Here is a 26,483-nt window from a genome sequence, read left to right on the forward strand (position 1 = left end):
ACAGACCAGTATCCACCCTGGAGCAGTACCAATGCACTTTGGGGAAATCATTTTGTGCTCACCAGCTGTGTGTTAGATGTGTATTCTATTAAAATTGCATGGATTCAGGAGCTCTAGGTCAATTAGAATCAGCATTTCTATGCTTCATTTCTTTCTATTTGCTCATATTATGTAATGCTATGCTTATACAATACATGTTGTATAGTAGTACATTCTGTATATGTATTTCTGTCAAGGTTTTCACTGACAATTAGTTTCAATGGCACTTACTGTGATTGCTGTGTCTCCTGATTTAGCTTTTGCTTGAATATGTGCTTTTGCTGTAGTCGTTTCCTTTTTCACTATCATCTTTTCATTTCTTTTCTCTATCTTGTGAAAGTTTGTTAGAGATTGGGTAAGTGTGGCTAACAATTCAATTGAAATCTCACTCCCAGTTCCCAAATGTATAATTAGCCATCAATGCAGTTTTCCCCAGTCTTCCAACACTTTAAATGTTTTGATTTCATTAGCATGTGTGTAGATGGTACTGAATATACATGGGGTAGATTTGACAGTTCTCATCTCTGCACAATCTAGAGACCGATACCAATTATCAGCGCAGAATTAATTAGTCTGAGGTCTTTTACATGGCTCACTTGAAGACAAAAGAATGCTGTCATACTACTGATTAGCATATTGGCCTACTGTGAGACCTGGTAGCAACAAACATAAGGGAAGGGAGGGACGCTGGATTTGGACGTTGTGACTAACATGTCTCTCTCCTCACAGAGACAGTACCATTCCCAAATTGACGCTCTCATAGAGGAGACTGTGAAGGAGATGATCACCTTACTGGTAGCAAAGGTGCTGTTGCTGTCTTACTCACATCTGAAAGTGATATTACATGAATGTTGTTATTAATGTGTTAGACTTGCCAGTAACATAACTCCCTGTCTGTCAGTTTGTGGTCATTCTAGAGAGTGTCCTAGCCAAACTGTCCAGATACGACGAGGGCACTCTCTTCTCCTCCTTCCTCTCTTTCACAGTAAGAACACACTCCTTCTCTCGTTCCCCTCTTTCTCATCGTACACTGCATACAGAACTGGACCCTGATCTTGATATGATTTTAATCATCACAGGGTAGGATTAGTCTTGTTCAAATATTGTACCTTTAGCAAACATATGTTCAGAGAATGTACAGCTCTCTCCCTCAATTTGCTCATGATAACACTCCCAATGCATGAAAAGGTTAAGTATTTTAGTTTCCTGAACATTGTAATAGAAGTCTACATTTTTTTTGAGTGAACTGTGTTATTACATTTCCTGGCACGACTCACTTAAGCATATTGCAGTCACACACTGAAGCTACACTCACAGTATACAGTTTTTACAATGAAAAGAAGTTGCACAGTTGGAATCTCAAATCTTTCCTTTTCACCTAAACTCTCTGTCTCATTTCAAGGTGAAAGCTGCATCAAAGTATGTGGATGTACCTGTAAGTGGGAGAATAGCTTTATTATCAGTACTTGTGTTTTTCTTGTCCCAGTCCAAGTGTGCGCGTGTACATGTTTGTGTGTGTGTGTCATTCCATCTTCCCTGATATGGATCTGGGCAAAAACAGCCAGCTAGACATGTCATTGTGAGTGTCTCTGTTGTGTTGTGTAACAAAACCCCACAAAAGCTCAACACGGCACTTTTTAAATGTATGCCTTGTCAGTGGATCTGTGATTGGGCCTCTTATGTCCGCAGGGCCAGGGCCCTAGTTTCTGCATGGTAATTGTTTGCTTAATGCACAAAATAAAATTACACTGGAGAAACATACTAATTTGCACCCTTTGGAACCACTCAGGGATGTGTTAACTAAGTTCAGTTTACAGCGGGTAATACAAATACAAATTCATATGACCTCGTCCGCTGGCACAAAAGATGTGTTTCATATACCGGAGAAGAGGCGCGAGGGGGAAATACACACACACACACARWSASWSWCWRARWRYCAKACYCARWSWCKRYRWTGAATATTTGAGATGGCATGAGAAATGGCAGCCCTCCTAACAGTCTGTTCAGCAGCCTGATCACGTGTTCCTAGTTCTTCTGTTCACTTTGCACATGCCCAGACTGTGACAGATGATTCTGGGCCAAGTACAGATCTCTAATAGGAAGTTCAGTGAAAAAGACAGCCATAGCCCAGGGTCTATATGCACTGCAAATGAAACACCTCTCCAGAGATGTCAACTGTACATTTTAATACTTTTTTTTCTGAGTTGAAAATGACAATTTGATAACACTTTGGGTTGAATGTTTATTTTAATACCTGTCAGTTTTTCATATGCATGTCTTAGAGCTTGACATGACATAACAGTTGATAATAACTTATGTCACTTTGCTGGTCTCCATCATGTTTATTATGAGGTAAACAGGTTTCGGTGCCTTGGTGAGACAATGAATTTGTTTTTTGGGGGCTAATTACTCTTTCCCTCTTGTTCTCAACTCTCTCTCTCTCTCTCTCTCTCTCTCTCTCTCTCTCTCTCTCTCTCTCTCTCTCTCTCTCTCTCTCTCTCTCGTGTTCTGCAGAAGCCTGGGATGGACATTGCAGACGGTTACGTGACCTTTGTGCGCCATTCTCAGGACATGCTGCGGGATAAGGTCAATGAGGAGGTGTACATAGAAAGGTTATTTGCCGTAAGTAACCAATGCCGTCTCCTCACAGGGGGAGGCTCTCCAAGATGTGATAAAACAGTCGGTTCAGAGGGATAAGTCTCATTTTGAACAGCTCTCTGGCTTTTCTTTCGCAGCTGTACAAGTAGCTCTCTCTCTCCTTCTCTCCGTCTCTCTCTTTCCCTTGCTTTACTTCTAACTCTTCCCTCCATACTGAATACACTATGCTCTAGCCTGTGTCTTCTCTACTGAAGTCTTCTGCATCTTCTGTTTATTTCTGTTTGAGAAGTGCAAAATCTTGAGGAGGATTATCTTAAGCAGTGTTCTCTCTCTGCGAGTCAGCAAGCAGGGGTTCATCAATTGAAGGCCACACAATAGAATGCCCTCCTATAAGATGACTTAATACCGTCTTRACAATTCCCCAGTCTAAATTCTGTCTTCAGCCATTACAATACATTGTGTTCTTCCACTAATTGATCTGTAGCAAAATTAATAATCAAATCAAAAGGCTAGGGTTAGTAGGTCGGCTTATGCTGACCAGTTTCCCCCACACTGCTGACCCGTTCCCCCACACTGCTGACCCGTTCCCCACACACTGCTGACCCGTTCCCCACATTGGACTATATACAAGACACTTGGAACTGTCCCATTTTGACAATGAGGGCTTCCTCCAACGAAATCTTCCTCTTAGGAACGACAAACAGAAAGGAGGGCCTCTGACCCAGGGCTTATTGTAATAAGGGCTTAAGAAGGATGGAGAGAAAGAAAGAAATAACGGAAGAAAGGGAAAAAGAGAAATATAATGAGTTTGTATTTGAGAGTGAATAAAGTGGGGGGAGAAATGAGAAAAGAGAACACTGTCTTAATGAATAGCCTGAAACCTGGTTATCTAAATAATCCTCTGTGATGCATGTTGACCAATTTGTCCACTACTCTTTTTGGGGTGAGAACCTCAGATTGCACCTGTGCGCGTGTGTGGGTGTGTGTTATATGCGTGTGTGTGTGGCTTCCCCTAAGGCCTGCTGGCATGACCTGCCTTCTATCTAATCAGTCTTCTCTGAGTGAAAGTGTCTCTTCTCCATGTTTGTTTCTCTTGCTGCTTTGACCTGCTGTTTGGCTTGTATCGTCTTCTCTCAGAAGAGCATTTCTTTTCTGATTATAGCAGAGGCCTCTCTCTCTATATATATGTCACTCTCTATCTGTTCTCCCTCTGGCAGTACTGTGGCGTATGAAGGTGTCTTGCTGCGCTGTAGGACTCCTCTATGTTGTCCTTTTCTTGTCGCTCTGCTCAATATGACCAAGGCGTGATGCTGCTGTTTCTATGCGTTCATGCTCAGGGATCAAAAAGCATAACAACGCCCTTGGTTTTCTATGTATGTTCCCTTTCCTTCCATCTCTTTCTTTTTCTCACTTGAACCACAATGCCTTTCAACATTTCTTTCAGCTTTACTTTGCAAACACTTTCCCACCTAGCTATATATTTTGAAATGGAACTTATCTCTCATGTCAGATTGTTTTAACACATTATGTCCAGTGGCATGATTCAGAGTCAAATAATCTTTCTGTGTACATCTACTAGCAAGGCCCATCTCCCTGGAGATTCACCCCATATATACATGCATGCACTCAGCATCCCTCCCTTAACAACCTCCTTGGCATTCGTACAACACTGAGGAACACATTTTTGTTATTTATTTTTTTAGCTTACAGCACCTGGTATTCCCAGGCGGTCTCCCGTCCAAGTACTAACCAGGCCTGACCCTGCTTAGCTACCAAGATCAGACAAGATCAGGCATGTTCAGGGTGGTCTGGTCACAAGCCTATTTTCTTTTGCCCATTTTATCCCCAAATTATTTCCTTGGCTCATCACTGCAACTCCCAAATGGGCTCGAGAGAGGCAAAGGTCGAGTCATGCGTCCTCCGAAACATGACCCGCCTGGCCGTGCTACTTCTTATTACACTGCTCACTTAACCCGGAAGTCAGCCACACCAATGTGTCAGAGGAAACACAGTTCGACTGACGAACAAGTCAGCTTGCATGCGACCGTCCCTGCCACAAGGAGTCGCTAGAGTGTGGTGAGCCATGGAAAGCCCCCTGGCTAAACACTCCCCTATCCCGGAAGGCACTGGGCCCATTGTACACCATCATATGGGGCTGCCGGTCACAGCCGGCTGTGACACAGCCTGGGATCGAACCCCAGTCTGTAGGGACGCCTCAGCACTGCGATGTAGTGCTTTTGACCGCTGCGCCACTCAGGGACACATTTTGACAGCACAAGAGTGCAGGGATGTTGCCAAAACAGACACTATCGTTTGAATTACTCTACATAGCTCTTAAAATAGTTTAATACTTTGAGTATTAGTCGGTTTTTGCAACATCTCCACATTGTTAAGCTGTCAAAATTGTGCCTAAATGTTGATGCTCCCCCAAACGAGATATTCTAGGATCAGATAACTTCAGCCTTACTGCTTCTTAGACATAAATGTCTGCCTTCACCGACACCCCCGATAACACTTTATAGAAAGGACTAAAGAACATGGGGATCATACCAGTTTTAAACAGAGAGGGGGAGGGGGCATCTGTTCTGTAAAAATATGGATAGGGATTGTTTGTTTTGTTCTTTTATTTCCAGGGATAATCATTTATTCTATAACTAATTATAAAGTAGCACGTGCTGTTGTCTGTAAACGAAATATGCATCCTGTCAGACATAACCATTGGTAACGGTTGAAATTAAAGTCTGGCTTCAGCTGCTATTTACATCAAAGGCCCAATACAGCCYTTTTAATATCAATATAAATTTGATATTTCTGGGTAACAATTAAGTATTTTACTCTAATAGATTTATGTTAAAATGGGCAAAAAAAATTGCAAAAAAACTAATTCTCAGGCAAGAATTTTGCCCAGACTGTCTGGGAGGGGGAAACTGAAAAATAGCTGTTATTGGCAGAGAGGTTTGGAACTATATTTGTTATTTGTCTATTAACCAATTTACACCATGGAAAGCGTAATCTTCCTCCCGTGCAAACCTGCTGATTAGAAGGTCCTGTGTAGATTGCATTTTCAACCAGCAACTATCAGCAAATAACACTGAATATTGACTAAACTGGACCTTTAAGATTTCATGTGTTTTTTGGGGGGATAAATTATAACATAATTATTAGGTATTCATGAAGTTATTACCATTTCAACCATGTTATTTCTAAGACAAAACAACAGGTGAACAGCCAATAGTAAAGTTAAGTGTAATCAAAATATATTTATCTTGGATAAATACTTTTTTACTGGGATATTTTTCTTTTCAAGAAATAAAACAAAAATGCTACCCATCCATGATATCCACTTAAACAAATTGATTTGCATTTCAGGTGTTTTGATGTCATTCCATAATAGATTATCAGAAGACAAGATTTAAATCCTGTTCTATTTTATCATAATATAAAACAAATTAAGAGATTGAGATGCTGACCTTGAAAATAACATTATTATTCTCTGTACTGCTGATCATGAGGGGATTACTTTTCAAATCACACAATGCCTCTATAAATGAATATCCCTCATGTACATTTTACACATCTAGACAAAAACCAAAGTTCAAAATTCTCTTTTCTGTCTTTTGATCTCCTTTTGACCTGCAATGATTTACGTCCCACGTTGAGTTGGTACAATTGGTGCCCGTTAGAATAGATGATTTAGAAGGAGCCAAAAGACCAATCAGATGCGTGGAGGGAATGTCTTAGCCCTATAAAGGTTAAGGGCAGATTTAGTGGTATGGGTGTGGCTAGGGCCCTTCCTAAGAATCCATTCTAATACCCACCCTCAGCCTTAGACCTGAGCAATGGCTCTGAGGAGTAACAACATAAGACGTTCCTCTAAGGAAAATTTCTGTATTCAATTGTTTCCCCTACCCTAATCCCTTGGGTCCTGATGACATTTGGTCAAGGGTTTAAATGTAATTGTGCGTGTGTGTGTGTTTTGGAGCCAGTTGATCTGGAGGCATACCTTATGTCCCCTCAGGGTTAATTAGGGTGGAGACATGGATTTCTTCAAGACGTCAGTAGATGTCATATCAGACACAATAAGGATATGGTTCACTTCATTTAAATACATGTCAGAAGGACTGACTTTAGCCTGGGATCAGTCTGACCATATGGGCATAAGTTAGTATGTTAAGAAAACAACAACGCCCAAGAAATTCATTATGATTGGAGACATATTAGAAAGTGAATAAGGCCTATGTTGTGACAGATTGGATGGCAGGGGGGGCTGGTAAACCATAACATTATTTTAGTATTAATTTCACCTCTTCTCTCTCAGTAACAACAGCTCTATAGCTCTGTGCCAATGTCAAGAGGGTAAAACAACTATTTTTTTCTGAATTGTTATTGCAATCAGTGAGAAGAAAAGTACTATTTGATTCAGGCCATTGTTACATGCCACGATCCTCACCATGAATCCAATCATTCTATGATCTCTTTAATAATACATTTTTGTTTGTGAAAATTGAGGCTCGGACAGGTGTACTGGATGTGTGTGTTTGTGCGTCTATGTATGTGTGTGTGTATGTCTGTATGTGTGTGTTTTTGTGTTTGGGGAGAGTGATGCGGGTATTATTCAACAGTAATGATTAATCTTACAGGACTGTTCTCAAAGTACAGATGGCTTTCGTGATGTGCTATAGGTTTTACAGAGGAGCAATTTCTCTTTTTCCAAGCTGCCTAAGCGGCACCAAATTGTATACAGTGCTAAAGAGATGAAACTCGCAGTCAGATGGCTAAGTTTGTTAAGTTCAGGGGCAGGGAAAGGGAGGGAGCTGGATGGAGTGAGGGAGTGTGTGGGGGAGAGGAACAAATAATTTGTTTTCTTCCCCCCATATCCCCTCCTCCTTCTTGAAAGAACAGCTGAAGAGAAGAGGATTAAAACAGCTGTGCTTAACGTAAGGGCTCATCGACTTAATGCGGCTGGCCCAGAGATCATTGATTAAAACAGCCATCTCTTTAGCCAAGGCCAAATCCAGCACTGCACTGATATGCTAGCTGCCTGGTGTGGACCTCCAGCCTCCAGTGCCAGGGAACAAAGATTTTGGGAGGCATGGTGCCCGGCCGGCACTGGGTCCAGTTGTTCCCTGGCCAACCACAGATACACGGATTACACGGGTCAATTATAGACTTAATCTGCCTCCTGGGGATTAGGGCCCAGCTCATTGATTGATTTGAAGTATTTCCGTTGACCTTGGTAGTTATCAGATCTGCAAGATTGCACTTTATGACGAAGTTAAAACGCTTTAATCGCCACGCAGGGAACTGGTTCACGACTGCCAAGGGCAATGGAGGGGAGAGCAGGAGGGATTATGTTCGATTGAGATTGCGCTGCTGCTGCTACTGTTGATGTTGCTGCTGGCTTGTGCTTGTGGTGGTGGGGATGATGATGAGGAGGATAACTGACAGACCTACTGATACCACTTCACTGTCCCAGACACTTTACCACTTTTTCAGGATCCTGTCGCCAAGCGCAGAGCCAAGTGAACAGTTTAATCATTTTGAGCTTCTTGTGCAGCACGCAAAATTAAACTGTGGCCAGTTGCGGGTCAGGCAGACGGAGAGGAGAGGCCAGGGTGGGGCAGGCAGACAGAGAGGAGAGCCAGGGTGGGTTCCAAGCGCAGACGTAGAGGAGAGCCAGGGTGGGTCAGGCAGACAGAGAGGAGAGCCAGGGTGGTCAGGCAGACGTAGAGGGGAGAGCCAGGGTGGGTCAGGCAGACGGAGAGGAGAGCCAGGGGGGTCAGGCAGACGGAGAGGAAGCCAGGGCGGGTCAGGCAGACGGAGAGGAGAGCCAGGGTGGGTCAGGCAGACGAGAGGAGAGCCAGGGTGGGTCAGGCAGACGGAGAGGAGAGCCAGGGTGGGTCAGGCAGACGGAGAGGAGAGCCAGGGTGGGTCAGGCAGACGGAGAGGAGAGCCAGGGTGGGTCAGGCAGACAGAGAGGAGAGCCAGGGTGGGTCAGGCAGACGTAGAGGAGAGCCAGGGTGGTCAGGCAGACGGAGAGAGAGCCAGGGTGGGGTCGGCAGACGGAGAGGAGAGCCAGGGTGGGTCAGGCAGACAGAGAGGAGAGCCAGGGTGGGTCAGGCAGACGAGAGGAGAGCCAGGGTGGGTCAGGCAGACAGAGAGGAGAGCCAGGGTGGGTCAGGCAGAGGAGAGGAGAGCCAGGGGGCAGGCAGACGAGAGGGAGCCAGGGTGGGTCAGGCAGACGGAGAGGAGAAGCCAGGTGGGTCAGGCAGACGGAGAGGAGAGCCAGGGTGGGTCAGGCAGCACGGAGAGGAGGCCAGGGTGGTCAGGCAGACAGAAGGAGAGCCAGGTGGGTCAGGCAGACGTAGAGGAGAGCCAGGGTGGGTCAGGCAGACAGAGAGGAGAGCCAGGGTGGGTCAGGCACAGACGGAGAGGAGAGCCAGGGTGGGTCAGGCAGGCAGAGAGGAGAGCCAGGTGGGTCAGGCAGACGGAGGAGGAAGCCAGGGTGGGTCAGGCGATGGAGAGAGAGCCAGGGTGGGTCAGGCAGACAAGAGGAGAGCCAGGGTGGGTCAGGCAGACGAAGGAGAGCCAGGTGGGTCAGGCAGACGGAGAGGAGAGCCAGGGTGGGTCAGGCAGAACGGAGAGGAGAGCCAGGGTGGGTCAGGCAGACGAGAGAGGAGAGCCAGGGTGGGTCAGGCAGACGGAGAGGAGAGCCAGGGTGGGTCAGGCAGACGGAGAGGAGAGCCAGGGTGGGGTCAGGCAGACGGACGAGGAGAGCCAGGGTGGGTCAGGCAGACGGAGAGGAGAGCCAGGGTGGGTCAGGCAGATGTAGAGGAGAGCCAGGGTGGGTCAGGCAGACAGAGAGGAGAGCCAGATAAACAAGCTAAAGGACAGAAACGAGAGAATGAAGGAAAGAAGGCTCTAGTTAGACCAAGTGTGATGACCCTGCTTTGTTACTTTGTTGAGGAGATTACAGTCAACCTACCAGGGTAGTTACAAAGAGCACAGGAATTAAATCATCAACATGTATTGATCACATCTTTACTAATGCTGCAGATATTTGATTTAAAGCGGTATCCAAATCCATAGGATGTAGTGATCACAATATAATAGCCATATCTAGGAAAACCAAAGTTCCAAAGGCTGGGCCTAATATAGTGTATAWGAGGTCATACAATARYTTTTGTAGTGATTCATKTGTTGATGATGTAAAGAATATTTGCTGGTCTGTGGTGTGTAATGAGGAGCAACCAGACGCTGCACTTGACACATTTATGAAACTACTTATTCCAGTTACTAATAAGCACGCACCCATTAAGAAAATGACTGTAAAAACTGGTAAATCCCCTTGGATTGATGAGGAATTGAAAAATTGTATGGTTGAGAGGGATGAGGCAAAAGGTATGGCAATTAAGTCTGGCAGCCCAACTGATTGGCAAACATACTGCAAATTAAGAAATCATGTGACTAAACTAAACAAACATTTAAATAAACTACACTATGAAACAAAGATAAATTATATAAAGAATGACAGTAAAAAGCTTTGATGCACCTCAAATGAAATTTTGGGCGAAAAAAGCCAAAAAGCCATCTCGGCTCCTTCATTCATTGAATCAGATGGCTCATTCATCACAAAGCCCTCTGATATTGCAAACTACTGTAATTACTTTTTCATTGGCAAGATAAGCAAACTTAGGGATGACATGCCAGCAACAAACGCTGACACTACACATCCAAGTATATCGGACCAGATTATGAAAACAAGAATTGTACTTTTGAATTCCGTAAAGTCAGTGTGGAAGAGGTGAAAAAATTATTGTTGTCTATCAACAATGACAAGCCACCGGGGTCTGACAACCTGGATGTAAAATTACTGAGGATAATAGCAGATGATATTGCCACTCCTATTTGCCACATCTTCAATTTAAGCCTACTAGAGAGCGTGTGCCCTCAAGCCTGGAGGGAAGCTAAAGTCAATCCGCTACCCAAGAATAGTAAAGCCCCCTTTACTGGCTCAAATAGCCGACCAATCAGACTGTTACCAACCCTTAGTAAACATCTGGGGAAAATTGTGTTTCACCAGATAAAAGGCAGTAAACAAATTGACAGCAGAATGTCAGCATGCTTATAGGGAAGGACATTCAAAAGGGCACTAAACAAGCACAGCACGTACACAAATTACTGATGATGGGCTGAGAGAAATTGGTTGATAAAATGATTGTGAGGGCTGTCTTGTTAGACTTCAGTGCAGCTTTTGACATTATTGATCATAGTCTGCTGCTCGAAAAACGTGTGTGTTATGGCTTTACACCCCCTGATATAATGTGGATAAAGAGTTACTTGTCTAACAGAACACAGAGGGTGTTCTTTAATGGAATCCTCTCAAATATAATCCAGTTAGAATCAGGAATTCCCCATGGTAGCTGTTTAGGCCCCTTGCTTTTTTCAATTTTTACTAACGACATGCCACTGACTTTGCGTAAAGCCAGGGTGTCTATGTATGTAGATGACTCAACACTATACACGTCAGCTACTACAGCGACTGAAATGACTGCAACACTCAACAAAGAGCTGCAGTTAGTTTCAGAGTGGGTGGCAAGGAATAAGTTAGCCCTAAATACTTCTAAAACTGAAAGCATAGTATTTGGAACAAAATACTCACTAAACCCAAAACCTCAACTAATTCTTGTAATAAATAATGTGGAAATTGAGCAAGTTGAGATGACTAAACTGCTTGGAGTAGCCCTAGATTGTAAACTGTCATGGTCAAAACATATTGATGCAGTAGTAGCTAAGATGGAGAGAAGTCTGTCTATAATAAAGCGATGCTCTGCCTTCTTAACAACACTATCAACAAGGCAGGTCCTACAGGGCCCTAGTTTTGTCGCACCTTGACTACTGTTCAGTCGTGTGGTCAGGTGCCACAAAAAAGGACTTGCGAAAATGGCTTAGAACAGGGCAGCATGGCTGGCCCTTGGATGTACACAGAGAGCTAATATTAATAATATGCATGTCAATCTCTCCTGGCTGAAAGTGGAGGAGAGATTAACTTCATCACTACTTTTATTTATGAGAGGTATTAACATGTTGAATGCACCGAGCTGTCTGTCTAAACTACTGGCACACAGCTCGGACACCCATTCATACCCCACAAGACATGCCACAAGAGGTCTCTTCACAGTCCCCAAGTCCAGATCAGACTATGGGATGCACACAGTACTACATAGAGCCATGACTACATGGAACTCTATTCCATATCAAGTAACTGAACTGACGCAAGCAGTAAAATTAGATTTAACAAACAGATTWAAAAAAATATCTTATGGAACAGCGGGGACTGTGAAGCAACACAAACATTGGCACACACACACAATAACATACGCACTATACATACACATGGATTTAGTACTGTAAATATGTGGTAGTGGTGGAGTAGGGGCCTGAGGGCACACAGTGTGTAGTGAAATCTGTGAATCTATTGTAATGTTTTTAAAATTGTATAAACTGCCTTCATTTTTCTGGATCACATGGAAGAGCAGCTGCTGCTTTGGCAGCTAATGGGGATCCATAATAAATACAAATATAAACTTTTAACGTTAGCTATACATTGTCTTATTTTAGTTTTTGTAATCTATATATTTGTTTCACTTTTTTTTATAATACAATGAATATATAGTATAATTTCTTGGGACAGACATGCGTGTGTTTCTATTTAAACTAGGGTGTGAAAAGAAAGCACATGTTTTGGTTGTTGTTTCTGTTGTTTACCAGTCAGGGTTTCATTTTGGGGATTTAGTTTTTCACTTTTACTGTGAAAAAAGACATAATGTAGAAGGAAATAGTGTATTTGCCCTATTGAAGACTATACTATATTCATGAGGGGGGGTTTGTGTTGTTGATCTTCCTTTATCAATTGGATTAACTTCATATCAAATTACATCTACAAAAAGAGAAGCAAACATGTTTACTATTAAAACAAAAGCGTCATTGAATCTGGGAAAATCTACATAGTCACAAATATGGTTGAAGAAATGTTTTTAGGAGGATGAGGACGTGTTAACACAATGCATGCCAGTCTTAGATATATTGTGTATGAATCCAATAGCAAGAGTAAGATGCGTTTTTCCCATGTAAAGCCATGATACATCTCATTATGAACGCAATGCTTATTGTTTTTCATGCCAGTTAATAATCTCTTTATGTTGATATAAACCAATGGTGAAAAGAGGCTTTGGAATGGATAATGAAGAATCTGGATGATAGAAGGCCAGAATAAAATAAGACTAAGAATAACAAACAGGTAGTATATAGACTCACTGCAACTGTTGAAAACATGTCAAAAGGTTTCGCTTCCTTTTAATGAAGTCTGTAAGCAGCTTAGACTCTTTATAATTACTGAGGGAGCATTTTGTTTCCCCCCATCCATCCATCCATCCATCTACCCTCACTGTGATCTTGGACTCTGGCATAAATCCCTCCTGACCCACCCCAGAGGTCCATGTCAGTGGTCAAAACCAAATGAGGAAAGGAATGGATGAATAACATAAGACGAGGGAAATGGAAGTTAAATGGAGCCGTCTTTTATGTTGAGTGGGACAAGTCCTCCTGTTGGGGGAAGGGGGGTGATAGGATCGGTTGATCACACATATACACACACACACCATTTTCTCTGTTTCTCTCTCCTCTCTCTCTCTTTCTCTGTTTTCCTCTGTCTCTCGCTCTCTATCGAAAGGGAGGTATGGTGGCATTTGTTTGATTAACTTGTCTGACAAAAGTGACAGCTGCTTGCCGGTGCATGTGGATGAGAGGCTCAGCGCGGGTCCCTCTTTGTACATCTGTCAGCGGAGAGGCAGGGGGAAAGGGTGAAAAGAAACAAATTGGTCCCAAAAGGCAGGCCATTCACTTTCTGCACCCCCTCTCTTCCCCCCGTCCCTCCTTCCCATTCAGGTGCTCGGCGGGATCCTCAAGTGCTTGCTGGCTTATTCCATTTCGTTCCCCCTATAGTCTGAAGTCCACAAGTGTTTTACCCATCATTCTGAGCCCCTCAATCCACCTCTAAGCAGCCTTTTGAAAGGAGTATGGCTCACTTTGCTCAGGCCTTTGCTCGGTTTTATTCACTGAGCTTTTCTGTCCTTTATTGTGTGTTTACTCAATGGCGCCGGTGTAGTCCACAATTCCAACCGTTTAGTTCCTCAGAACATGCTCTTTCTCTCTTTTTTTAACCATGTTTTTGTAAAGTACTCTTATTTTGACACTGTAATCTGTTCAACTGACACTAACTAGTGTAATGTGACTGGTGACTGGTGACATTTATGTCAGTCTTGTGTTACATATGCACAGAACATTTATTGTTAGCCTTACTTATTTCACATTTCTTTAAAAGGAAAGGCTGACTATCTTAGCGATTTAGTAGTGGTTGGGCACACACAGAGGAATTTTGTTCCACTTAAGGTTGCGCTGAAGCGTGTGAATCGTTGGCCGGCCTCTCCTTTGTAAATGCGGCACAATCAGAACAGTTTGAAGCCCATAAACTTGCTGAGCCTGAAACTTTATTTCAATTTTGCCTTTCAGAGTGCTGCACTCCCCTATGTTTAGAGAAGTAGAAAGGAGAGCGGTGTGAGCGGAGCGCAGGGTGCTGGCAGGATCTGAGGGCCACAGCAGCAGTGGTGCTCAGCCAGCGTGGAGGGACACGGTATAGGGCCGTCTGCTTCCTGTGAAAGGACTGACTACCTATGGGATCAGCTCTTTTGGGGGGTGGGGGGAGACCTGGGGGTCACCGGTGTGAGTTACTATGGTAATTGAGTTCCGTCATCAATGGTCCTCCTCTCAGGAGCTATAAAGCAGACAATAACAGGCAAGCAGCAGCGTTGAAAAGCAAGCAGGTAGGATTACTCTGCCCCTTTGTCGTAAGTGCATAATGTCTTGTAGTCAGATTTAAAGACTTCTCAACCCCCGGGTCCTCCCCTCAGCCGCCCGCTGGGGGGCCTAATTTAGCTGCCCTGGCTGCCAGCTCTATCTGGGCCAGGAGACCAGTGTGGACAGCTCTTTTTAACCACTAACAAAGCCCTGTAGACACCCTGGCCAGGAGTGTTGGAGAAAGGTTGTGCCTTTGATCGGCCCTACCACTCTTTAATGGATTTTTGAGGATTGTTTTGTTTTTATTTTAAGGAGCTTGTAGAGCAGAGGCCGTGTGTGTTCTTGAGTGAATGCACACGCTTGCGTGTGTGTGTGTGTGCGTGCGTGCGTGCGTGTGTGAGAGAGTTAAAAAGGAAAAGTATTGGTGCGTAATGTCTCTGTGATACACAGCGGCCTCCCCTCTCCTTTAAATGTAAGCCTGTCACTTTGCATTAGCATCGTCGCGGCAACAATCATCATTCCATGCCTCCCGCTAATTGCAGACACAGCTGGGTCCCAGCAGGACACCTACTACACACCCCAGCCTTGCACCAACCAGGGCCAATCTGTGGAGCACTAACACACACACACACACACACCACACCTACTACAAGATCCAAGCTCAATCAGGCCAGATCCAATCTGGTCTGTAGCACTGACACATACACAATCACATGCACACACACAGACCTTCGCACACAAAGGCACACACACACATCACCACCAGCAAGGGCGGAAAGAGGCAGAGTCACAGGTTGCTTGTAATCCCCCTATACCCCCCATGGAAGGGCCCCCGCCTCTGCTCCAGCATTCCTGCTTTTTGTGTTTTTTGGGGGTCCAGGACAAAGGCCTAAGCCGACCCCTTACCAGTCCTCTGTCCTAGTCTCGCAAAGGCGTAGTGGGACTGGTGTATGTGTTTATGTGTGTATGCATTGGGATACGAGGGGAGGGGTATGCAGATTTGCACTGAATTCTGTTGGTTGCCCCCCTGCCAGGCGTTATGGCTTCCTGTAACATGTCATATATGAGTGTGAACACCAGGTTCAAGGCGGGGTGTTGTGTGTGGTGGTGGAGGGGCGTGGGGGGGTTGGTGTTGCAGGGGGCAGGAGGTTGCACTGCCTCCCAGCTCTTCACCCCTCTTCGGGACCTGCAGATGTTTGTATGTGTGTGATGAAGCAGTGGAACCCCTATCCATAGGCGCACACACACACACACACACACACACACACAAAGACACACAACCATCCAAAACCACCTTCATTATCCAATCCCTAATATCAGATGGAACTTGATAGAATGTCACAGTGTCACAGATTTGATCCCTGTTGGGTTATGACATTATATATTCAGAGCCATATTACACGTGTTTTGGCTGTCAGCTATTGCTAGCCTCCTGCTGATCCCAATCGAGCCTAAAAAGAGTGAGTGCCTGGGTGTGTTCATCTGTTCTAAGAGATTTGTTAGGGTTTGTTAGTCTGTTCAGAGTGGAACAAAGCAAGAGTGCCATCACTGTTCATTTCACAAGCCTGGCATCAGAGTCTGTCTCTCTCTGAGATTCCCTTGAGCACCACACCTCACACACACACAAAAAAACGAAAGATTGGACCTGAAATCAAAAATGGATTGCCCTCCCTTCAGCTAAATATATTTGACCTAAACTCTCCCTGAACGTTTGAAAAAAACAAATTACCCTCCCGTATACCCAAAATAATAATTAGAATATAAAGGTGATAGTAGAGAAAATGATACCATTTACCCTCACTTCTTGGACAGACCACAGCCTTAGATATGCAGTTTTAGAAACTGTTCATTGTCCTTTAAGCATTACATGGCAACGCAGGAATTTTGATAGCGCACAGGCTGCGGGCCAGAAGGTTGTGGGTTCACAGACCACCATGGACAAGAATAGGGGTGGAAAGAGAGATAGGCCTATGTGTTCATCTTATCATATTTCTCCAATGCCAAATCAGTGATTGTTTGCAACGAAACTGTCCCTGTTTGCAAATAATACAATCTGAGACATCATTAGGAATCTTAGCATGATAGGTTACTTTCAAAAGTTATGCATACCTTTCCACCCCAGACAGAGTAGGCCTACCTTTCCACCCCAGACAGAGTAGGCCTACCTTTCCACCCCAGACAGAGTAGGCCTACCTTTTGTCCTACCCCAGACAGAGTAGGACCCTACCTTTCCACCCCAGACAGAGTAAGGCCTACCTTTCCACCCCAGACAGAGTAGGCCTACCTTTCACCCCAGACAGAGTAGGCCTACCTTTTCACCTCAGACAGAGTAGGCCTACCTTTCCACCCCAGACAGAGTAGCCTACTCTTTCCACCCCAGACAGAGTAGGCTACCTTTCCACCCCAGACAGAGTAGGCTACCTTTCCACCCCAGACAGAGTAGGCCGACCGACGCAGAAAAATGTAAGCTTTAACTGCTGGCTACTCTTCTTCCGTGGCTTAACCCAACAAGTGTAGGTAACAAGTGCTTCCCTAAAAGCTGTCTGGGTTTAAACATCTTCTATTGGACAGAAAGTGAATAGTTTAGTCAATTGATAGTGACAGAATTAGATTACTTCCCAAGCAAAGTGCAATTTTTGTCTCCTTGTCTATAGAAGGTTGTAGCTCAGCCTCTGAATGTAAAATAAACTAAACAATGACATCCTCATATGCATCGGTGTCGCTTCTTCCCAGATATTTTACAGCTTGTTTCTAGCATAAAGCATTGCGGCTCAAAGTGCTGTTATATGTCATTGATCACTTTATATGATCGCATTCGCTTTATTTTCTTCAAAATCTTAAACTAACAAAGCCTGTGCTTTTTGCCATTTACTTGAATTAAAGTAAAAAAATAAAAGAAACAATAATCCTATTTAGAGGTTATGAAGGTGAGAGAAAGAGAGGCTGACAGGGAGAGATGGATGGAGGGCAGAGTGAAAAGAGGAGAGTGAGAGCAGTCACACCAGGCCTGGCCTCTCGGCGTGGGGTCGTGCTAGGGGCGAGATCACAGCCCTGCTGCCATGGCGATTCCTTCACAGGCACAGAGCGGCAGAGAGGAAGCTGCCACAGTGGTACACATGCAGCAGGTTCCCACAGTGATTCATCCCGCAGAGAAGGCCTTTACGTTGTACCCTTACTTACCCCAGCACAACTCCAGGGAGAAGCTATACACCAGGGTTCCCCACCTGGCGGCCCACAGGCCAACTTTGGCCCGATGGGGATTTTATTTGGCCCCCCAAGTCAGGGATTCAGCTCCAAGTGATTTTCATTTTGGAAATCTGTATAAAAAAAATCCACACAAAGTAGCAAGATATGTGATCGTATACAAATGTAAGCAAGGTTTAAAATGTTAATGTTTTAGTCAAATGTTTGTAGTCTACAAATGATTTGTAATTATGTTCCGGCCCCCTGACCATCCACTCAAGAATAAATGGACCCGCGGCTGGATCTAGTTGATGATCCCTGCCCTACACTGTCATCTAGAGAAGGAACTGATGATGTATGTACTGTTGTCACTACTGGGGTATGTTCACTTGAAACATGAAGTACTGTATACTGATAGCTACTTTTTATCTAGCCCCCTGGTAGAGAAGGAGCCTTGTGGCCTGAAAAAATTGTTCTCATATCTCATGACAGTCTTTTTTGCACATGAGTGTAAAAAAAGGACACAGCAGAAGGCCTCTCATTGACAGTGTGAAAGTTCCAGCAACACAAACTCAAGAGTCATCCCAGATATGTTCCCCTCCTTTCTTGTCTCTGCCTGACGGTTGAGCGCTAGTCCACTCTGATTAGCATCAGCCTGCCCTGATCATTACCAATCAATTAGACTTCAAACAGGACTCAGCCCACAGATAAACATCTGGAGTCTCTCAGCTAGCTACTCCGGTTATAGAGGAGGTGCTTCCAGTTCACTCACCCCTCAGCTGAGAGAGAGAGAGAGACAGCAAGAGGGAGTCAGTTAGTCAGAGGGTAATGAGTGAGTGAAAGAGACTGAGAGAGGGAGTTGTTGAGATGGAGAGAAATACAGAGAGGGAATGAGAGGGGGATGAAGACAGGAGAAAGAGAGGGCATGAAGGAGTGAGATTGTAAATTCCTATGAAATGCTGGTTCTGCTCTGTGTTTTCTGTATTCTGGTTGTCTGTGTGTGTACGTGTGTGTTTGTGTGTCTGTTTTGCTGGAGACCGTTGTGTTTGTGTGTTGCAGCAATGGTACACCAGCACCATGAACCTCCTGGGTATGTGGCTGACTGACCGAATGGACCTACAGCTCCATGTCTACCAACTCAAGATCCTCATCAGAGTAGTCAAGGTAAGTCAAGCTCAGTCAACAGGCCTCTTCCACGGCATCCCAAACCAATTGGTCATTCATTCAAAGTAATATATCAAGGTTCACAATGAAATAGTGTAGAATTACATAATTTCATTTAAAAAATAAAATGTTTATATTCTCTTAATCTGTGACCCATATTGAATGAGTTGTGACCTACTGTACCTTCTCATGGCTTGATAGGAAGCCTAGTACTGACAACCATTGTTTCTCTGTCCTGTGTTAATATTTCAGCGTGATGTTGGTGCAGTGTGAACAGTAACAAGTCTTACCAGCATAACGTCATGTCACACATTTATTTCTGTTCTCTCAGAGAGACTGTCTCCCTATACATGCAGTAGTGACTGATGAGGCCTGTATATGCAAGGGATCTGTCCTCACGTGACATATAGTGTCAGTGCCAGATGATTTAGTACAAAAATGGGTCAATAGGATGTCCCCGGAACGTCAGGAAATTGTAGCCTAAAGTCATCASGACGTTGTGTAATGGTCCCCATGAGGTTTTTGTCTAGTACACGCCGTGTTCCTGATGGGCGCAAAGAAACGTCCCGCCCACGCAAAATGTAACTCTCTATCCAGAGCAACCGGACCCTAGTTTCATTACACCTCCTCGTTACTGTTGCCAAGCCCATCAAGAGCCCTGATTGGTGAATCACTTATCCATTCACAGCTCTTTGTCTTTTGGCAATGTTAGGGACACCCACACAAAAAGTGCTTTTAACATAGTGTTTTCAACGTACATATTGGATACACTTCGGCATACATGATTACATTGCATTCCGATCTTCCTACTACGACACCAAGTTAATGTCAATGACTGAGTTCACCTGTATTCCTACACTTTTCACTTCAAAGTAAATCTCAGCTCTGTTAAAAATACACAAAACAACTATTATATTTATTATAGTGATTCCGGAGTAACATTAAAATATGCCCCACCAACATTAAACAACAATATGGGAAAAAACTAACTCAAATAGCTAAAATAAGTTAATTCAATCAATGATGTGAGAATAGTCAGATTAACTAATAACTAAAATAACAGTGCAGATGGAACTCATTTTCTAAGTCCATATATACAGTGGCAAGAAAAAGTATGTGAACCCTTTGGAATAAATTAGTCATAAACTTTTATCTGATCTTCATCTAAGTCACAACAATAGACAAACACAGTCTGCTTAAGCTAATAACACACAAACAATTATACGTTTTCATGTCTGTATTGAACACACCGTGTAAATATTCACAGTACAGGGTTGGAAAAGTATGTGAACCCTTGGATTTAATAACTGGTTGACCCTCCTTTGGCAGCAATACACTCAGCCAAATGTTTTCTGTAGTTGCGGATCAGACCTGCACAATGGTCAGGAGGAATTTTGGACCATTCATCTTTACAAAACTGTTTCAGTTCAGCAATATTCTTAGAATGTCTCGTGTGAACCGCTCTCGAGGTCATGCCACAGCATTTTKAATCGGGTTGAGGTCAGGACTCTGACTGGGCCACTCCAGAAGGCGTATTTTCTTCTGTTGAAGCCATTCTATTGTTGATTTACTTCTGGTGTTTTGGGTCGTTGTCCTGTTGCATCACCCAACTTCTGTTGAGCTTCAATTGGCGGACAGATAGCTTTATATTCTCCTGCAAAATGTCTTGATAAACTTGGGAATACATTTTTCCGTCGATGATAGCAAGCTGTCACAACTTCCACCGAAGGTGTTTCCTCTCCCTGTTCGGGCGGTGCTTGGCGGTCGGCGTCGCCGGCCTACTAGCCATCACCGATCCATTTTTCCTTTTCCGTTTGTTTTGTCTTTGGTTCTTTCACACCTGGTTTCATTTGCTTTAATTTCTGTGTATAATTACCCCTGTTGTCTGCTTAGGTTTGTGCGGGATTATTCGTTTCATGTTGCTCGTTGAGGTTGTGCCTATATACCGATTGTGTATAGGTTTAAGGAGCGTTGTTTTTTCCTCCTTCCGTGAGTAACTGTGTTCTCTTTTGTCATGGGCGTTTTATTGGTATTGTACCTGACCCTATTTTGTTGTGGACTTGCCTATTAAAAGACGCATCTTGGACATCTCTGCTCTCCTGCGCTTGACTCCTTCACCTACCTCCTAATACAATAACGCAACACAAGCTGTCCAGGCCTTGAGGACAGTGATGCCAACATAGCAATTTTGTTGCTAGATTTAGCAACTTTTCAGACTACCCTGGCAACTGTTTTTCAAACAGCACCTAGCAACAACTTTAGCTACTTAAAAAAATGTATTTGAATCTTTTAGCAACTTTTAAAAGTGACTCAAACGCTAAAATGCACGCATTTCCCCTCTAAATGAAAACGATTTTCTCTGTCAACACACGTGCCTGGCTGCAAAAGTGCATTGTGAGTGACGTCAGCAGCAGGCGCTCAGCTCGTGCACAGGCAGCAGAAGGCCAGCTGCAATTTCAGCAAATTGCAAATCATTGTTGGCTGACTGCAGCAGCAGTAGTACGGGTTCGACGAGCCAAACCCAATGAATATAGTTGCTCACGAATGTTTGATCTTGAACAGAACTTACAACATCACTCAACATGTTTCATTCAAAATTGTACAGCCAGAAGTACAGAAAAGAGTGGGAGTCTGTACCTGAATTTAAAGGGTGGCTGAAGCCAGTAATTGGGGATGATTGTCGGGTATACAGTACGTACTGCAAATCAGATATGCTTGCAAAAATGTATGACATCAAAAAACATTGTGCTACAGCAAAGCATATAAATAAATCAAAACCGTACAACCCCGCAACGCAGTCTACATTACCACAGTTGGTTAAGAAAGTGGATAACTGCAAAAGCGCAGAAGCTACTATGGCAATGGCATTTGCGGTGCATTGTTCGCTGCTAGCATGCGACCATTTAGGTATGGCTTGCAAAGCTGCCTTTTCATATTCTGTGGCAGCAACAAACTTCCAAGTGCACAGAAATTATTAGGGGAGTACTGGCTCCTTATTTTCTCAAAAGGGTAACATCAGATGTGGGGGATGAGAAGTTCAGTCTCCTTTTGGACGTCCACTGATGTCAGTGTCTCGAAATACCTGGGTGTGGTGATTCGGTATTTCAGTGCTAAAAAAAGAACCGTTATGTCCACATTTCTCGGGCTGGTTGAATTGGAGGGGCAATGCCAGATCAATAGCAAAGGCGGTAGTTGAGTTTCTTGAGAAGTGTAACTTCAGGGTATTGGCACTGATAATGCGTCCGTGATGACTGGGGTGCACAACAGGGTGCACAAGATTTTAAAGGAAGAATGTGCATTGCCCAATTTGCTACTCATCCGCTGTGTGTGCCATTCTTTGCAATTGGCTGTCAGTGCAGCATCCAAAGAAACCATCCCTAGAAGTGTTGAGGACTTAATCAGGGAAACCTACAACTGGTTTTAGATTTCCCCAAAACGGTGCGAGGCGTACAAAGCAGTGTGTGCCACCATTAATTGTGGCCAGAAACCCCTGCAGATCACCAAAGTGTGTGCCACACGTTGGTTATCAATTGAGCCTGCGGTAACTCGTATATTGAGCCAGTGGAAAGAAATGAAACTCCACTTTGAGTTGACCAAGGCCAGTGAGCATTGCTACATGGTGGTTGTGCTCCACGCCATGTACATGGACAAGACCTGACAATCTTGTAATTAATCCTGTCCGACGTACAAGTTGCAGTGAAGTCATTTGAGGGAGGAGCAAACAGATCCTGTCAAGCTTTTGGACAATCTGGTACACCTCTTAACATCAATTTGTAGCAGAGTAGTCAACCCTATGGCAAAAATGTATGTCCTGAAGGATGCCATTGATGGACATCTCAGTCCATCACCATTCCTTGGGTACCATTTCGAGAGCATGGTGTACCAACTCAGTCTTGCGCAAGAGGACAAAAAGGAAATTCGGAGACGGTGCATCAACTATATTGTTGCTTTAAGCAAGGAGCTGCAAGCAAGGCTCCCAGACAACCTAGAAGCTTTGCGAAACATGGCCTTCTTCAGTTTTAAGGAAACGCTAAAGCACAATAAAGGTACCACCGAAATTATTAAAGGAGCTGAGCTACTGGGGTACCAGCCCCAAACAATTGATAAAATTGTTTCCCAATGGAGAAACATCCATCTGTTTTGGTGGGACTCAACTGAAAATACATTTGAATTTTGGAGTGAAGTGAATAATTACATGTACTCTTCCGGGTCAAATCCATTTGAAGAACTGTGCAAAGCTACACTCGCTGCCCTCTCTTTGCCACACTCAAATGCGGAGGTTGAACGGCTATTCAGCCAAAGGAGTGTGGTCAAGTCAAAGTTAAGAAATATAATGTCACTGCACACTCTCAACTCCATACTCCTGGTGCGGTATGGACTGAAGCTGGCTGGTGATACCTGTTACCAGCATAAACTCCCAGGTGAAGTTCTGCAGCAGTTTGGCACCATAGCGGCATACAGCTTTAAGGCCACTCCATCCTCTTCTGCTGGTTCCAGCTCCGTGACAATGAAGTTGGACAGTGAAGATGAAGTGGATTTCCTTGCCAATCTATGATTCATCATATTTACAGTACGTTTGCAAGGAGTGGACTTTCTGGAACTGGCGGAGACACACAGCTGATGGTGGCAGTGTACTGCAGTGTGAGCGAGAACAGTGGCAATATCTGGAGGAAACCAGTAAGCAGCTATCCAGCCAAGCAGCACAACAACCTGGAGAGAGCTGGATGCCTAGCGCACACATCATTATTTGAGTTAAGTTGCTTGTTCAATAGGATAGCATATACAGTTGAAGTCGGACGTTTACATACACCTTAGCCAAATGCATTTAAACTCTGTTTTTCACAATTCCTGACATTTAATCCTAGTAAAAAGTCCCTGTCTTAGGTCAGTTAAGATCACCACTTTATTTTAAGAATGTGAAATGTCCTGAATAATAGTAGAGAGAATGATTTATTTCAGCTTTTATTTCTTTCATCACATTCCCAGTGGGTCAGAAGTTTACATACACTCAATTAGTATTTGGTAGTATTGCCTTTAAATTGTTTAACTTGGGTCAAACGTTTCGGGTAGCCTTCCACAAGCTACCCACAATAAGTCGGGTGTATTTTGGCCCATCCCTCCTGACAGAGCTGGTGTAACTGAGTTAGGTTTGTAMGCCTCCTTGCTCGCACACACTTTTTCAGTTCTGCCCACATATTTTCTATAGGATTGAGGTCAGGGCTTTGTGATGGCCACACCAATACCTTGACTTTGTTGTCCTTAAGCCATTTTGCCGCAACTTTGGAAGTATGCTTGGGGCCATTGTCCATTTGGAAGACCCATTTGCGACCAAGCTTTAACTTCCTGACTGATATCTTGAGATGTTGCTTCAATATATCCACATAATTTTCAATTCCTCATAATGCCATCTATTTTGTGACGTGCACCAGCCCCTCCTGCAGCAAAGCACCCCCACAATGTGATGCTGCCACCACCGTGCTTCACGGTTGGGATGGTGTTCTTCGGCTTGCAAGCCTCCCCCTTTTTCCTCCAAACGTAACGATGGTCATTATGGCCAAACAGTTCTAATTTTGTTTCATCAGACCAGAGGACATTTCTCCAAAAAGTATGATCTTTGTCCCCATGTGCAGTTACAAACTGTAGTCCGGCTTTTTTATGGCGGTTTTGGGGCAGTGGCTTCATCCTTGCTGAGCAGCCTTTTAGATTATACCGATATAGGACTCATTGATTCCAAGATGGCGTAGCAGTGTAGGCGTGTTTTGTCCGTCCTCCCGTGTACCTTTGTATTTTTTMTATTTTTTTATATATTTWAAAAAAAGAATTCTATCTCTTTTCGATTTTTAATTCGATTATACCTTCCGGTAACCTGCCTCACCCAACGTGATACGGAATCGCTATTATTTTTTACTTTGGAACACATTCAAGAACCTCCAGTAGCTAACCAGCTAATCAGCTACAAGCTATTTAGTCACTTTTACCTTCTGCACAGACACCAGCCCTGTTCTTAGCCTGGATATTACTCGCCAATCTACCAGCATCGGACTGTCTCTCCACAACAACGCCGGATTCCTGCCGTAATCCCTGAGCCACTACTTCTGATCCTCACAGCTAGCTTGCAGCTAGCTAGCTAGCTAGCTAGCTCACAGCTTGCAGCTAGCTAGCTCACAGCTAGCTTGCATCCTCCGTGGCACCCAGTACCCGAAGCTATCCCCTAACGCCACTGCCACGAAGCTAGCACCAGTTAGCAAACAAAATTCTACAATACCTCTTTCGCCATCTGGCTTGGATTCTCTGTCGACACGGCGCCCAGCCGCACGACCACGTCTGGTCTGCCGACGAATACTCCATCCGCTGTGCCCTCAACCGGCCTCCGTCTGAGCAGACCACCCCCGGGCTACTAACTTTAAACACTGTGTGCTAGCGTGGTGACGGCTTCCCTGCTCCATCCACTGCTCCCCCCTGGACACTATGATCACTTGGCTACATAGCTGATGCCTGCTGGACTGTCCATTAATCACGGTACTCCATTCTGTTTATTTGTGTTTATCTGTCGGCCCCAGCCGCGAACTCAGGCTCTGTGTGTAGTTAATCCGACCCTCTCTGCCTAGTCATCGCCATTTTACCTGCTGTTTTTGTGTTAGCTGACTAGCTGCTGTTGTCTCACCTGTTGTTTTAGCTAGCTCTCCCAATCAAGACCTGCGATTACTTTATGCCTTACTATATGTCTCTCTCGAATATCAATATGCCTTGTATACTGTTGTTCGGGTTAGTTATCATTGTTTCAGTTCACAATGGAGCCCGTAGTTCCACTCCTAATACCTCTGATACCTCCTTTGTCCCACCTCCCACACATGCGGTGACCTCACCCATTATAACCAGCATGTCCAGAGATACAACCTCTCTTATCATCACCCAGTGCCTGGGCTTACCTCCGCTGTACCCGCACCCCACCATACCCCTGTCTGCACATTATGCCCTGAATATATTCTACCACGCTCATAAATCTGCTCCTTTTATTCTTTGTCCCCAACGCTCTAGGCGACCAGTTTTGATAGCCTTTAGCCGCACCCTCATCCTACTACTSCTCTGTTCCTCGGGTGATGTGGAGGTAAACCCAGGCCCTGCATGTCCCCAGMCACCCTCATTTGTTGACTTCTGTGATCGAAAAAGCCTTGGTTTCATGCATGTCAACATCAGAAGCGTCCTCCCTAAGATTGTTTTACTCACTGCTTTAGCACACTCTGCCAACCCTGATGTCCTTGCCGTGTCTGAATCATGGCTTAGGAAGGCCACCAAAAATTCTGAGATTTCCATACACAACTATAACACTTTCCGTCAAGATAGAACTGCCAAAGGGGGAGGAGTTGCAATCTACTGCAGAGATAGCCTGCAAAGTTCTGTCATACTTTCCAGGTCTATGCCCAAACAGTTCGAACTTCTAATTTTAAAAATTAATCTCTCCAGAAATAAGTCTCTCACTGTTGCCGCCTGCTACCGACCCCCCTCAGCTCCCAGCTGTGCKCTGGACACCATCTGTGAATTGATCGCCCCCCATCTAGCATCAGAGTTTGTTCTGTTAGGTGACCTAAACTGGGATATGCTTAACACCCCGGCAGTCCTACAATCTAAGTTAGATGCCATCA

The 26,483-nt window shown here is 44.3% G+C and overlaps 1 protein-coding gene and 1 pseudogene across 6 annotated transcripts in view; one reads left to right on the plus strand and one right to left on the minus strand.

Annotated features, from left to right (window-relative positions):
• The window catches only part of LOC111969950 (calcium-dependent secretion activator 1-like), a 184,002-nt gene that overhangs the window by 150,169 nt on the left and 7,350 nt on the right, over nucleotides 1-26,483 (plus strand). For 5 of the 6 annotated variants that reach the window (XM_070445576.1, XM_023996349.1, XM_023996350.1 and 2 more), the window contains 5 exons: nucleotides 769-843; nucleotides 941-1,024; nucleotides 1,442-1,474; nucleotides 2,554-2,661; nucleotides 18,736-18,840. In XM_070445576.1, the coding sequence (XP_070301677.1) occupies nucleotides 769-843; nucleotides 941-1,024; nucleotides 1,442-1,474; nucleotides 2,554-2,661; nucleotides 18,736-18,840 (405 nt within the window). The remainder of the gene's footprint in view (nucleotides 1-768; nucleotides 844-940; nucleotides 1,025-1,441; nucleotides 1,475-2,553; nucleotides 2,662-18,735; nucleotides 18,841-26,483) is intronic. The other variant, XM_070445575.1, reaches the window with a different exon arrangement.
• Nucleotides 4,339-4,457, minus strand: LOC111970786 (5S ribosomal RNA; annotated as a pseudogene).

The sequence above is a fragment of the Salvelinus sp. IW2-2015 genome, linkage group LG11 (assembly GCF_002910315.2).
Source record: "Salvelinus sp. IW2-2015 linkage group LG11, ASM291031v2, whole genome shotgun sequence".
NCBI lineage: Eukaryota > Metazoa > Chordata > Actinopteri > Salmoniformes > Salmonidae > Salvelinus > Salvelinus sp. IW2-2015.